Source organism: Macrobrachium rosenbergii, chromosome 59 (assembly GCF_040412425.1).
Source record: "Macrobrachium rosenbergii isolate ZJJX-2024 chromosome 59, ASM4041242v1, whole genome shotgun sequence".
NCBI lineage: Eukaryota > Metazoa > Arthropoda > Malacostraca > Decapoda > Palaemonidae > Macrobrachium > Macrobrachium rosenbergii.
Genome location: NC_089799.1, coordinates 963,777 through 979,303, shown reverse-complemented (window position 1 = coordinate 979,303; position 15,527 = coordinate 963,777). Strand labels below are relative to the sequence as shown.

The window sequence follows — 15,527 nt, the reverse complement described above, 5'->3', positions numbered from 1 at the left end:
ACCCTCCTCCTCCAACCAGGTTTTACCAGCCACCCTCATCAATCCTACAGGATTACGTGGCAGAATTGCTCAACAAACAAGCAATAAAGAAAGTAAGGCACCTAAAGTTTCAAGGCAGGTTATTCACTGTTCCCAAAAAGACTCCGATCAGCAAAGAGTGATCCTGGATCTGTCGCATCTAAATCTCTACATAAAATGCGACAAATTTCGCATGCTTACGGTAGCTCAGGTACGGACTCTACTTCCGCGTGGAGCCGTCACCACCTCTATCAATCTTTCAGACGCTTATTATCACGTCCCGATTGCGCGGAACTTCTCTCAGTTCCTCGGTTTCAGACTCGGGAATCAAGCCTACTCCTTCAGGGTCATGTCCTTCGGTCTAAACATTGCGCCCAGGGTATTCACCAAGCTGGCGGACACGGTAGTTCAACAACTCCAGTCCCGAGGGATATCCCTAGCAGCATATTTGACGATTGGATAATTTGGGCACCAACAGTTCTGGAGTGTCAGAAGGCTACGTCCATAGTCATCAACTTCCTGGAGTCGTTAGGTTTTCAACTGAACAGAGAGAAGTCCCGCCTGACTCGAGTCCCGGTTTCAGTGGCTGGGTCTCCAGTGGGATCTGTCCTCTCACACGTTATCTCTCCCGCCTCCCAAGAGGAAAGAGATAGCATCTCTCACCAGGAAATTTCTAAAAATCAATCAGCATCCCGCCGATCCCAAGAAAGGGTCCTTGGGTCTCTTCAATTTGCCTCAGTGACAGACCTGCTCTTAAAAGCGAAACTAAAAGACATAAACAGAGTGTGGCGGAGTCGAGCCAATGTCAAGCTCAGAGACAAGGTCTCCTCTATTCCTCAAATCTTAAAAACAAGACTGCGGCCTTGGGCCACAGTCAGAGGCCTGTCCAAGTCAGTTCCGCTTCAATTTCCCCTCCGGCACTAGTTGTTCACACAGACGCTTCCCTAAGCGGCTGGGGGGATATTCACCAAAACAAAAAGTACAAGGAACATGGTCCACAATGTTTCAGCAGTTCCATATAAACACCCTGGAAGCTATGGTGGTCTTTCTAACTCTAAAGAAAATCCGCCCCAAACCGGATTCATATCAGGCTGGTATTGACAGCGCAGTGGTAGTTCATTGCATCAACAGGGGCGGCTCCAAATCAGGTCGAGTAAACCAAGTAATGGTTGCTATCTTCTCCCTGGCGAACAAGCACGGCTGGCACCTGTCAGCCACCCACCTAGCGGGGGTACGGAACGTGGTGGCGGATTCCCTGTCCAGGGCTACTCCGTTGGAGACGGAGTGGTCCCTGGACGGGGAGTCTTTCAAATGGATTTGCCGCCGGGTTCCGGGTCTCCAAGTGGATCTGTTTGCGACGGAGAGCAACTTCAAGCTCCCCTGTTATGTGGCCCCCAACCTGGACCCTCAGGCGTATGCCACGGACGCAATGACAATAGATTGGAACAATTGGGAGAAAATTTATCTGTTCCCTCCAATAAATTTACTGCTGAAAGTATTACACAAACTCAGGACATTCAAAGGTCAACCAGCCCTAGTAGCCCCTATTGGCCAAGAGCAATTGGTTCCCTCTTCTTCAGGAACTGGGATTGGAGTCTTCGATTCCCAAGCCCATACTGACCCAGACAGTACAAACCAAGACTGTGTCAGCTTCCTCAAGAATTCAGAATGCCCTAGTTTTATGGACTTTATAAAATTCGCAGCCCAAAAGGAGCAAACATTGACCCTGTCAACACTCTGTTTCTTGAATCAGATAAAAGAGATTCTACTCTTAGACAGTATGACTCAGCAGTCAAAAATTAGCCTCCTTCCTGAAAGCATCTGAAGCCAAAATCATGACGACTAATTTAGGAGTTTCTTTCTTTAGATCACTGTTTGAGAAAGGCCTTGCTCCGCCACTATTACCACAGCCAAGTCAGCCCTGAAGAAAGTATTTCTTTACGGCTTTAAAATCGACCTTACAGATTCCTATTTTTCATCTATCCCCAGAGCATGCGCTGCCTGAGACCAGTATCACGCCCACATTCCGTTACGTGGTTTCTCAATGACGTCCTGTTAGCATCAGAGATGGACAACTTTCAATGCTCTTATCAGGATCTGTTAAGGAAGACCTTATTTCTGATTAGCTTGGCTTCAGGTGCTAGAATCTCAGAGCTATCGGCTCACTAGAGGTGATAATTTTGTGAACTTCCTCCCTTCCGGAGAGGTCCTCCTTTCCCTGACCCTAGATTCTTAGCCAAAAACGAAGACCCACAAGACAGATGGTCTCCTTGGAAGGTGGTGCCCCTTCCACAAGACCAGTCTTTATGTCCAGTTTATACACTTAAATCTTACCTTTTAAGAACTCCACAGAGTAAGTCGGGTCCTCTTTTTATCAGGGAGAAAGGTGGTACTCTTTCACTGAATGCTATAAGACAACAAATTCTGTATTTTATTAAACAGGCCAACCCAGATTCAGTTCCTAAGGTTCATGATATTCGAGCAGTTGCTACTTCCATTAATTACTTTCATAATATGGACTTCTCAGAACTATCTAAATACACGGGTTGGAAATCACCTCTAGTGTTTAATCGCCACTATTTAAAATCGCTCAAGCCCTGAAATTTTCTACAATAGCTGTGGGAAGTGTCATCTCCCCACCTTAACTAATCATATCCTTATCCTCCCCTTTCCCCCCCGCCCGCCTGCCTCATTTACTTCTCTGCTTATCTTCCTGGTTGATCATGCCTCACTGCCTGCTCCTCATATTGATGTATCTTGTCTCTGTTGAGTGGAAACTGTAATCTGACATGTTATGATTGTATTTTCTTGTGGGGTACTGGGCGGTTTTTATTTTGCTCCATGTACCCCAGATATATGTATATGTACTGTATATTTTATTTCCCTTTGATTTTGTCTCTTACGTGTTTAGCTTAAGTTTAAGTGTGTATAGCTTTAAGATTGTATATGCCATTTAACCTATGCAAATTTCATATGTCGTTATGCTTTAGTAGTATTAAGTATTTTTGGGGCCTCTTCCCCGTCGTGCCGGGGACTTCCCCACTTTTTCGTAATATTAAGTCTTTGATGTGCCTTAGGTTTAGTGTTCTTGCTACATGTAAGAGATTCCCTGATTAAAACTGTTTTCGTAATTTATGTTTTTTCTTCAGATTACCTTGTTTCCTCGTAGTTTGCAGCCTTGGCATGATTCTCTGTCACTATTTCACCGGCTGACACGGGACTGGACTCAGAAAAGGGATTTTGACAAAGGAAAAATCTATTTCTGAGGAAGGTCCCGTGTCACCCGGTGACCCTCCCTGACTCACCTATTGCTCCCCCCCCCCCCTACTTGCACATGCCAAGTCTGGGGTTAGTGCTAGCATGGAATGAGGTAGGTGGCGCTGGTGTTGCCGAGCTGGCGGGTGTTGGGTGTAGGGGCTGTAACGGCTCACCGCTCTGTTCTGGGGTTTTGATAGGAGAGATCTTTCGAGTAAGACTCCGTGGTAGTGATCTTTCACTCATCCTTCGTTATACCGACGTCTTCCCTAGAGAAGACGCTCGATCTGGGGGTAGTAACCCCAGCTTTCCTGAAAGCTCTTTTTTCTCTGGTATATCTAGCATATTATACCTAGAAATTCGTGCTATAATGGAATTTCACCGGGTGATACGGGACCTTCCTCAGAAATAGATTTTTCCTCTGTCAAAATCCCTTATTTTAGCTATTTTAAAACCTGGCAAAGATTATTTTTTGCAGCAAAGTACCAACCAATTACATTTACATCCTGTTTATGTGGGATCATGGAGAAGATGGTCATTGCAAGACTTATGTGGCACATATTTGGAAAAGAATGATATTTTATTGCTTCCATGAAGCATCATGTCACTGTGTTTCACCTTGAAAAGGCATATGATACCATATGATACAACTCTTGAGACATGGCATCCTCAGATTGATTTGTCATTTATGACTGAGAAGAGAATTGCCACTATTCATCAAGGCATTTGTGACATTTCATGTATTCCATTGAAGAGTAGGTGGTATTTTACCTGAAAAATAAGCCCAAGAAGCAAGAGTTCCTGAGGTGGAGTGCTGTAACTTTAACTTTCAGATGGGATATCCTCAGTTGTTCCTCACACTCTGTGTATGAACTTTCAGAATCATTTGCTGGAGCAATAATGACAATACAGTAGTAGATAGGAAACTTTAGATACAATTTTAATATATTGTAAAGTTGGCTGGTATAAATGGGGTTAAATTCTCAACCAGCAAAGTTTTTTTAGTAATTTTTGCCATATTCAAGGGATACAGGCAGACCTAGATATCTTCATCATAGGTCAGCAGATACCTGTGTGAAGGTTTGGTTCCTAGGACTGGTGTAACCGCAATTAACATGGGTTCTTCACTGAAAAACACTAGAAGTCAGGTGTTCACAGGATTTAGACCTCTTAAAATTACTAGTTCCCATATCATGAGCCACAGGCTGTAAAACACTTGAAATAACAAAAGGCCTTAGGTTCTTCCAACCTGAGTTTTGGCTGTTATATCACTCGAAGATGGATAAAGATATCAGATGCTGTGCACCATATTGGCATTAGATTATGCGGTTATAGCAGTCATCTCACTTTTCCACGCAATCCTTTATCATATCATCAGATATCTGGTGCTATAATAATTGTATAGATCATATTCATAAATCTTGTACTCAGTCCTGCTTCAACACCAATGGGCAACAGTGAAATATGAAGTTATCATTATATAACTTTTTATGTGGCACTTGAATTATATGAATTCACCTCAGTATGATAAGTATTCATATATTATGTAATTGGCAGCTTAAAGGTGGGTATTCTCCATAGGAAAACTTATGTGAATGTTTACTGTTGCCTCAGTCCTATGAGGCGCCACTGTTCATGATCATAAATAGCACCCTATGCATTCCAAGTGGGAGTGTCTTGAGATGCACAGCCTTTGTATATAAGCGCTCTGGAAACTCTCCATCCAGAGGTTAGCAGCAAGAGCCCCAGTATTTTAATAAGTGATGTACTGTAATGGTGTATCCTTTTATGAACATAATATTTTGCTGTATGGCAATAACTGTCATGTGTTATAATATAGTATCTTTATAAATGGTTTTAATTACACGCAGATGCATCACAGCTCAAAATTAATACTTCATTATTTTAGGTGTGAAATCCTCCGCTCATCTGTTCACTTGTTTTCGGTTATCCATGTTAGCAAGGTTATGCAGCACTCTTGTAGATTTAACTGGATTTCGTCAGTGTTAATAGTTAAGGTTTAATTCTTTAAAACAGCCCATTCTTATGATGAAGCCATTTTGTACACTAGTGGTAGAGGTGAAATAAGTAATTTCATTGAAGATTTTTATTCTTCAAATTGATAAGTAGCATATAGTTTGTAAGAGATATGTGTGAACATTCATTAAAAATGTTCTCCATTCTGCCGAAGCGTGATCTTTGTAGTTTTAAAGCTATGGTGTCTCTGTGAACACCAGACACTTAGTAAACTACATAGGATACAAAAAAGAAAGTTAATTTAGCAACAAGATTTCTTATTTGTCAGTACATAAGGTATGTTATTCCTTAATATAGTAGATGTATGCATAACCACGCTTCAAAATTATCCTTCACTGAGAGAGGTGCCTGCGGATGTCTTAACTGATTTGTTCCTGCATGTTCAGAAGATACAGAAGAATATTGAGTGTATTCAAAAGGCAAACTCTTCAACTGTAGTTATTCTTCAGGAACTTCAAGCCTGCAGGCATCAGGTGACTGTGAGTATGATGTTTTCATTTTAATAGCCTTCAAAACTGATTAGTATAAAAGTTAATTTTGAAACTGTAATGCGATTGCAAATTGCTAGAGCACACAAACTTGTATACCGCCGATGGAAGTAACATTTTTGCTATACTGCAGGTCACTTGATTAGGAAAGTTAAGCAACAATGCGTCTGGTCAGGATGTGCATGGGTGACCACAAAATATACCTGGCTTTAGGCACAACACTTTGAACAAGAGTGGGGCAGGCATGGGGTCAGCAACCTCACTTCATAAATACTTGTTAAAACCCTTGAGGGTAACAGCTTTGGTATCCCATCCCCAGGCAAATAAGGTAAAGAAAAAGAACAGTACAGTGGCCCATCCTTATTTGCAATTCTGATATCGTGGCTTCGTTATCCATGATTTACGGTCCCCTCCCCACCCGAAAAAATTATACAGAAAATTCCGGATATATAAAGTAAATACTCTTTAAGTTCCATTCACCCACAAAGAGAGTAACATACTGTGACATCAGTGTAGATCTTTCAGTTCATGATAGATTTATTTGGTTAAGCATAGTATCCCCAAACATGAGAGATTTTAATCACCCACTTTAGACTTGTACTCGTATCTTACTCCCTGGTGGTGGAGGCTGGTAGGTCGGGTGGGAGGGGTGGCGGCTGTCTACTGATGGAGGAGTGTTTGTGTACTTGAGGTGCTATATTGACAGACAGAGGCACATGTGACACCACTGCCCAAGAACGCAGTTTACAAAATAACTATAATTTTACAAATACTGGGGACATATTTTCAGATCATCGTGATAAGTCGGAACATGGTAAAATATTACATTTAATTCTCTAATATATATGAGTACATTACTAAGAATTGCCAGTAGGTGTTGTTTGGCTTTTAGATGTTGTATATAACTTGTTTGTATTGCTAGAGAATATGTCAGCTTTGTTTTGCAGATGAAAGTAGTAGTAATGAAGGTTCTGAATAAATGTTCATGAGGTCTCTTTCTTTAGCTGCATTTAAAGTTTTATTCGTAAAAGTTAAGATACTGAAAGTGTTATATAATATGATTTTAAGTGTTCTGGTTTTAGATGTTTTTTCATTCTTAAGGTTCATTTTTGCATTTTTTAATCCCTTTTGTTGGACCATATCTTAGAACTAGAATTTCCAACAATTTTATAACGGTATAGGTCAATAAACTTCTATCTGTCCATCAATTCATTTATAAGAAAGCTTCCAGACTTAGAATATACAGGTGATGCTGTTGTAATCAGAAAAACACCACAAGATTTATAAAGCTTGCTTAATAGAGTGCATCTTTTATATTTAAAGAGATGGGACTCAAAATAAGAAAAACTGAACGGTGCTATTTTGGCTTGTTATCTGCACGTCACGTACTCCAAGGTGCTAGTACTAAACATGGCAGAAACTTCTTGGGATGCTGTGTTTAGTACTAGCCCCTTGGGGATCAAAGTATTATACAGCCAACCCCTGGTATTCACGGGGGTAGGGACCAGAACTACCCATGAATAGCTAAAATCCACGAATACTTGACATTCCCTCTAAAAATGCTTAAAACTGCCTATTTTAATAGTTCAAACATGAAGACCTGCTCTAAAAATGTTTATAACTGCCTACTTTAATAATTCAAACACCAAATGTATACCTTAAACTATTATCCTACACCAAATATACTTAAACTATCATCCTAAAATACTTTAATATAATTTCAGAGTCATCTTATAACATTACCCTTAAAAATATATGACTTACAGCTAAGTGTGAAAACTATTTAAGTTACCAGAGAGAGAGAGAGAGAGAGAGAGAGAGAGAGAGAGAGAGAGAGAGAGAGAGAGAGAGAGAGAGAGAGAGAGACTGTTTGCCCAGACCCTTCATGTCAGTTAACGCTACACCCCTCTCCCACTTATCTACCAGAAAAAGACTGGGAATTCCACAGAATTATGCTAAAATCTCACCTAATTTACTATATATATTTTCCTAGGTATTGAAATGCAAAAAGTTATAGTAATAGCATGGAAAATATAAAATAAAAGACACAGTAACATCACATTTATCTATAAAAATATGCAAAACAAGTAAACATACATGTTGCATATGCATAAAAAATCTCTCTCTCTCTTATCTCAGTGAGAGAAGGAGAGAAAAAAATATGACTCACCCTTCTGAATCCTATACACAAAGCATCTGAGCTACAAACTTTGTGATTGGCTATTTCCAACCCTCCCAGCCAATAGAATGTCATCATGGAGAGAGGGTGGGTTTGCTACAAGCTCTGTGATTGGCTACTTCCAACTCCTCCAGCCAATAGCATGTTGTCACGGAGCCTATGTCAAAGCAGTAAAAAAATTGTAACGTACATATATATGCATCACTCATTCGATGATGGCTTTGTGAACTTCTTGGAGTTTGTTGGTTTCGTATTTTTAATGATAGAGTAATTCATATTTCATTAAATGATAAAGTACTGAGAGAGAGAGAGAGAGAGAGAGAGAGAGAGAGAGAGAGAGAGAGAGAGAGAGAGAGAGAGAGAGAGAAATATCTTCTGAGAGAGAAAGAGAGGGTGAACTGATATTATGTTTGTACATGTACACCTTAATCTACCATCCTAAAACACTTTACAGTAATATAGTTTCAATATCATTTCAATGTTACTTTAGTATCATTTTAATATCATTTCAATGTCACTTTAATAGCATTTCAATAAGGTCCCTCTTGTACAGAGGGGAGAGAAAACTGGTTTATTACCAGGGCAAAGCTTAAAAGCCTGTTTCTTTCCCAAGGCTTTCATAATTCTCTCTCTCTCTCTCTCTCTCTCTCTCTCTCTCTCTCTCTCTCTCTCTCTCTCTCTCTGAATTAAGAAATACATGTATTTAACCCTCACAGACCAGGCTAAATATATATTAAGCACACCCCAGGACTGGGCTAAATTTAAGGATGGCCAATTTAAAAAACTCATCAGTGGAAAGAGGAAGATATGCATATGCAGATGGTATAAGAAAAAAAAATACTAAAAAAATTCTTGTACCTTCCAGGGAAGTTGAAAGTGAATATTTCCAACCCTGTGCAAGGCCTCTTTTCCAAATGACAGTTGTAAAAATATGCTAATTTTACTAAGTTATAAGTGTTTTTTCTAATATTTTAAAAATTTTATTTTGTAAAATTATAATTACAGCCTACACAATATCATAACAGATAAGAACTAAAATCACTAACAGACTCTGAGCATATTTATTTTGTAAAATATTTGCGAGACGTCATTAGGTGGGAATTTTGGACAACATTCCCTTAAGATATTTCAAGGCAAACTGATCCTTGTCTCCTTTACGAAATTACGACTAGCTATTAGAGTTGGGGTAAAAGTTGCCATAGGTCATTTATGGCCCATAGAAGCGATCTGAGCACTTTTACCATAAAATTCGTTCAAACTGTTTGGCGTGAAGTCTTGAACATATATGTATGTTACCCGGAATACACCCCAAAGCTATAAGTAAACATATATGCATATTACTCTTCCACAAGGGGTAAAAGATGCATTGAAAAAAATAGATCTTATTGATATTTTGCCGTGTTTACATTAATATTAATAATTGAAAATTAGTAAATAATTTTTTTATAAAAAATGTATTTAGTCACGAAAATTATATGAAAATATATTAATAAACGATATCTTCGTGCAGCTGTCTACTTTACATTTACCATATAGCATTTACTACTAGCACCTCGGAGTAGGTGAGCATAGATAACAAGCCAAAGTAGCACCAAATGAAATGAGAAGAACTGAGTTTGTATAAATGGATGAAATAACCTCAGACTAAAAAAAATGAACCCATTATTTAGGAATAATGATATCGAATGCAAGTTCGCTTCATTTGGAATTTAGTGCAAGACTAAAAAAGACAAACAAACAATGGACCAGCTAATTAAGATAGATTGACATTGCATAGGAAAATGAGATTATACATGTCTAGTACGACATACATACTGTTATAGGTACATGACTCATGTTTTGACAGTGATACTCTATATCTAAATGATTTCGTCGATTTAGCAATAAAACTTAAGAAGTGATAGTGTCAGCTGGGCTCCTATAAGCACCAGAATAATTGAAAGACCGAGACTTACTTTGATTAGAACAGTGAGGAAGGAGGTTGGAGACAAGTGGGGATTTGTGGAAGACAAAGCACAGATAACACCGGAATGGTGGCATTTCAGAGGCTCTTTGTGTATGCAGCTCTGGAGGTCGTGAGAAGGATGATGAAAATATAAGAAAAATTGTTTGAACCTTTTTTATTGCACCACAGGCTTTTACAAAAGCGGTGTCAGTTGTCCTATCAAGGTGAAAAGACATTAAAAATTCGGATGTAAGATATGAACATGAAAAGGGTGCTCATTGATGGGAATGTGGCATGGCAAAGAAGCCATTTACTGAAAGCAATATAGATTCCAAAACAGTTATAATCTGAATATACATGGAGAGGATGTAGGCTAACTGGTGAAGAAGCTGCGGCCAGGTTTCCAGAAGAGTTGAAGAAAATTATCGCAAAGGGAGACTGCTACACAAAACAAGTTTTGAACTGTGGTTAAACATAAATTGTTTAAAAAACGGTATTAACAGAACCTAATCACATGAAAGTGAAAAACAGGTGCCAGGTTTGAAACACGAAGGACAGGTTAATTCTGATACTGTTGGCTCCCATCCAAGGAGCAAAGGAAGAATTATAGCCAGAAGTAAAAGTATATCTTAGTTTAACCAGACCACAGAGCTGGTTAACAGCTCTCCTAGGGCTGGCCCGAAGGATTAGACTTATTTTTACGTGGCTAAGAACCTACTGGTTACTTAGCAACGGGACCTACAGCTTATTGTGGAATCCGAACCACATTATGACGAGAAATGAATTTCTATCGCCAGAAATAAATTCCTCTAATTCTTCTTTGGCGGCTCGGAGAGTCGAACGCTGGGCCATCAGCATGCCAGTCGAAAGCTCTACCACTCCTCCAAAGAAGAACTGGAAATGGTGAATAAATGATAGAAACATTTGCAGAAGGATATGGTCCTATATCTCAAAGGCTTCCCAGGGAGTGATAAATAGGTAAACATGTCGATAAATAAGATTATCAGAACAGCCAAACAAATAGGCAGGGATTCATCAGTATTATAGAAGAATGTGTAGATCAGAGAACATTGTGAAGTTTGGATAAATGAGGGGTTGACAGAGCTGTCAAGTCATCTACAGAAGATAAAGAAAAGTCTGCATAGTGTTGTGGTTGACAAACAGTGCAAAGAAGATAATTGTGCTGATTTGGAAGCTTTGAAACCTCTCCAGCTTAATATGATTGGGTTAAAAAAGGCAAAATCAACATTTCCCCTTTAAAATTTTTTCCCCATGGTAGAAAAAACTAGTCTCTACTTTCTTGATCCCCAGCTGTCAGTATCATTTGGTCATGATGTCATCCAACTGTCATCATCTTAATCTCTGGTACATTGTCCAGCCTCAAAAGATGATGATCCTGATGATCCTTTTGGTATTTTATCAGAAGATAAATAACCTAACATCTAACATATCATCATGATGAATACCCAATCACCCCACTGCATCACCTAATCATTATCATAGGCACAATATCTAATCATCATATCACCATCATCATTTTGAAGGAACATCACAGCAAAAAATTAAAAAATGGAGAAGCTGGTGAGTACATACTAGGCTAAGATATCTTTTCTGATTTAGGTATACTGCTGTATATTTTTTTATCATAAATGTTTAACAGTACAAACATTTTTTTTATTGTTCTTTCATCTTCAAACAAGTAAAAAGAGTAATTGTCATTGTTCCTGTGTATATAAAGCCCATTGATCATAATTAGCTTAATTTGCTGTAAAGCAGTCACAGAAGGAAGGTTCCACTGCACATGTCCAACCAGAGACCTTGATCTATCATCATCTCTCATTCTTTTGTGTAGTTCCGAATGCATATCACTTCTCTTGGGTAAGTCCACTTGTTTATTTTTACCACCCAGAGATTAGATGTGATTACTAGTATGTGAATACAAATCTTCAATGCAGCTGATCTAGTCGTTGAAGCTTAGTAGCAAGGTAGTTACCTAGTGTCATGTGAGAGGGGAAGTGAGAACCTCCCACTAATTTGAGCGACAGAGTTACTCTATCTTGAGCTGCCTTGCTGAACAGCCCATGCTCTCTGCTCCAATTTTTACTATGGCTTTTGCAGCGTATTCTTTGCTAATTATTTCTTTGGTTGAATGGTTGCTGACTGTGGCTCATTTGTTTTTATTGTGGTTTTGGGTTTTGACAGGTATCAGTAATGATCCTGATGATTTTCCATTTAAAAGGAATGATCATTGGAGGTGGCCTTGGCATGAAAGGGGTGTTGTAGATGCATGTACTTTGCAGATGTAGACCCTACATCTACTAAGAAAAAGTATTAGGGTCTACAAATACTTTTTTGCTTACTTTGCAGAAGCCAGTAGTGTTTGCGTGTAAATTTTGTTGTGTGTCAGAGTTGGTTAGTCACCCAATGATAAACATACAGGATGTAGGGAAAAAAGTTGAAGAAAGCACCACCACTGTCTTTGGTGGGGAACCAACTGCTGTTTTCCCCTACCCTGTCCCAGTCTTCCCCAGCTCTGACTTCTTCTTGTGGTGGGATGATATCAGCTCCACTTGCTGAAGGAGATGCATGCGGATCAGGTTGTGATCAATGAGTACCATCTCTAGCTGGAGGCTTAGTAGGTGCCCATAACTGTGGCCGCTGAGAGAGAAGGCCTGTTCGCCTTCCTACCCTGACCGTCTTATTGGGCCTACGCCTATGCTTGCCGACATCTCAACTAGAGTAAACAACAAACAAATGTTTTAGAATATTTTTATGTGAATATTTGTAAAATGAATATATTTTATTAATAGTGAAGTTTAATCATTTACTGAATACATACATACATTCATACTTACAACGAGCAAGAGATGGAGAGATACGTATGAGAGAGTGAATTTTAATTATTGTTGAAGATATTAATTTCCTACAATTGGAAAGTAATTAATTGTCACATTTTTGCTCCTAACCTTTCCATGCCACCACAGAGGTAGTTAGCACTGGCGCATTTTTAATATTTATACTGCAGTTCCCCAGTAGGCATAGTCTGCAGTTCCATATGTGTGTTGCAGCAAAGTGTCAACAATTTGAAATGGCTATAATATACATAGAGTTGAAAACATCCTTTTCTTTGTTGCATATCCAGTAGACTTTTTGGCATGAATGGAATCATTTTTTCTTCTGCAAAAATTATTTAAAAGAGAATTTTGTCGAAGCTCAAATAATCGTCTTTAATCTTTCTAAAGCACATAAGGCATTCAAAACAAGTTGTCGTTGGTTTGGGGAATTTTTGAAATTTGCACTTTGAGTAAGTTTATTCATAATGATATAATTGCAGCAAGCTTTACTTATACTTGCAATGTCAGGTAAATAGAGAATCCTTCTAACGTTACATCAGTATCAGTGGTAATGTGGTTTACTTTTCATTGAAAGTCACGTCATTCCAATTGATTTCGTCTAAATGATGTAGGATTACGTTTTCATCAATATTTTGATAACAGACATTTTTCTCACTTTCTTTTTGGGCTCAAATATTTGTCTAACTGATGTGTTGTAATAAATACCAACAAGCTGGCAATATTTGCTTAAACCTAGCTTCGAGATGATCAATCTGGAAGTTTTAGGGAAGAATGTATTTCATGTGCAGTTCATCTTTGCAAGATCTGGTTATTTCTGTAGTATAACGCATTAGTGGAGTGGTTGAGGGCAGTCATGGTTTCTTTTGCCAGTCCTCCCCGGTAATCTTTCCCAACTTTCCAACCAATCAGAGAATTTTTAAATAAAAGTGTAGTTTTTGTCACCTTCATCACATATCAAAAGACTACAGTATTCATTACTAGGCGGTCCCCCGTTATTGGCGGGGGTTCCGTTCTGACAGCGTGAAATGAGAATCGAAAATCGGCGATTTTCGACGCTTTTTCTGGCGATTTTCGGCACTTGTCCGGCGCCGATAAGCGCCGAAAATCGCCGATTTTCGGATATCGGCACCTCTGTTAGGTATCTATCGGCGCCAATACGCGATCATCAGCGCTGAAGATTGCCGATTTTCATCACTAGACAAGCGCCGAAAAACCGGATCGCCGCTAACCGAGCCCGCCAATAACCAGGGACTGCCTTCTAGTCAATCTGATCCCCTTGTATGGTGAGTGTGAAGATCTCTATAAAAGATGCCACATTACAATAATGAGCTATATTGTATTTTTTCTTTGCCAAACTTTCTCATAGCTTCAATTACATATTCATTTAAAATTTTCAGTACCAAACTGACATTTTATTTTTCAAATGTTGATGGTCTCAAAGCTTTAACTGTCAGCATATAAGACTGTCTCAGCAAAAAATGGGTCTCTAACAAATACAGGTCCTCCCACGATTTCCACGGAGCAAAAAGCACATATGTAATTCTTTTCTCTTAGTTGCTCTTCCAATATTCTGTAATAACACTGTCTTTGCTGCGATGTGAATTTCTGGAGGAGCCATGGTAAAGATGAAGCTCCAAGTAAAAAACAGATGAACGACGATATAGTTCGCACCTCTTCTGATCACAAAAAAATAGCTGAATCCTTGCTTTGACTTACAAGCTGCAACAACACAATTCAACTCTAACTTCAAGACTCAAACCTGATGCAGCATGTTTCATCCTGCCTTCTCCCTTGATTCCTAAGGACTCTATGGAAATCTTCACATCTCCACTCTCTTTAAGTACAAGTTACCTTGTCCAGTAACCAGATACCAGCTGGATAAATTACTGGATTTGAGACCAAATTCTCGGAACAACATGCTAGAAGCTTCTGGAAATTACAGGCAAAAATGATGAAATCACAAAAGGGGTAGTGAAGCCCAGCCACAAGAGACATATGGAGGTCAGGGGATACAAAGGAAGGAGTAGGACATAGGCCTTTGCTTTGTAACCTGATAAATTGTGATGAAAGTGAAAAGTGGAAGTAGGAGTCTTTTCTCAATCAGTATAGAAAGTGAGTGCCATTATAATATGCACAGTGCTAACCATACCTGAAGAGGTAGACACTGGCACTTCTTCAAGCAGCACAATTTGAAGACGTACAGGATAGCATGCGATCATATAAACGCAACCTTTCTTTGTGGGTGACAAATTTTTTCCTTTTTTTTTCTTTGTCGTAGAGAATAATCTGGTGAATTCATCTCGATTGTTGTTGTTGCTGTTACAGAGATTAGGTAAATGTTCAACAAAAACCTGGGCTGGGTCAGTGTTGGGTGGTACTGGAATCAGGCGCTCTTACTTAATTTTCACATCATCAATGGTGGTTCATCCAAACCAAAGCCTTTTCAATATGCATGTTATAATGGCACTCTCTTTCTATACTGATTGAGAAAAGAATCCTACTTCTACTGTTCGCTTTCATCATAATTTATTAGGTTGCAGAATAAAGCCCCTCGCCCCTACCCCCTTCCTTTCAATTCTATAAAAGCCTTTTCAATATGCATGCACTCTCTTTCTATACTGATTGAGAAAAGAATCCTACTTCTACTGTTCGCTTTCATCATAATTTATTAGGTTGCAGAATAAAGCCCTACGCCCTACCCCTTCCTTTGTATCCCCTGACCTCCATATCTGTCTCTTGTGGCTGGGCTT

The 15,527-nt window shown here is 39.1% G+C and overlaps 1 protein-coding gene across 5 annotated transcripts in view; it reads left to right on the top strand.

Annotated features, from left to right (window-relative positions):
• LOC136837764 (nitrilase and fragile histidine triad fusion protein NitFhit-like) overlaps positions 1–15,527 on the top strand; it is a 193,443-nt gene that overhangs the window by 127,731 nt on the left and 50,185 nt on the right. For all 5 annotated transcript variants that reach the window (XM_067102684.1, XM_067102683.1, XM_067102682.1 and 2 more), the window contains one exon: positions 5,611–5,789. In XM_067102684.1, coding sequence (XP_066958785.1) covers positions 5,611–5,789 — 179 coding nt within the window. The remainder of the gene's footprint in view (positions 1–5,610; positions 5,790–15,527) is intronic.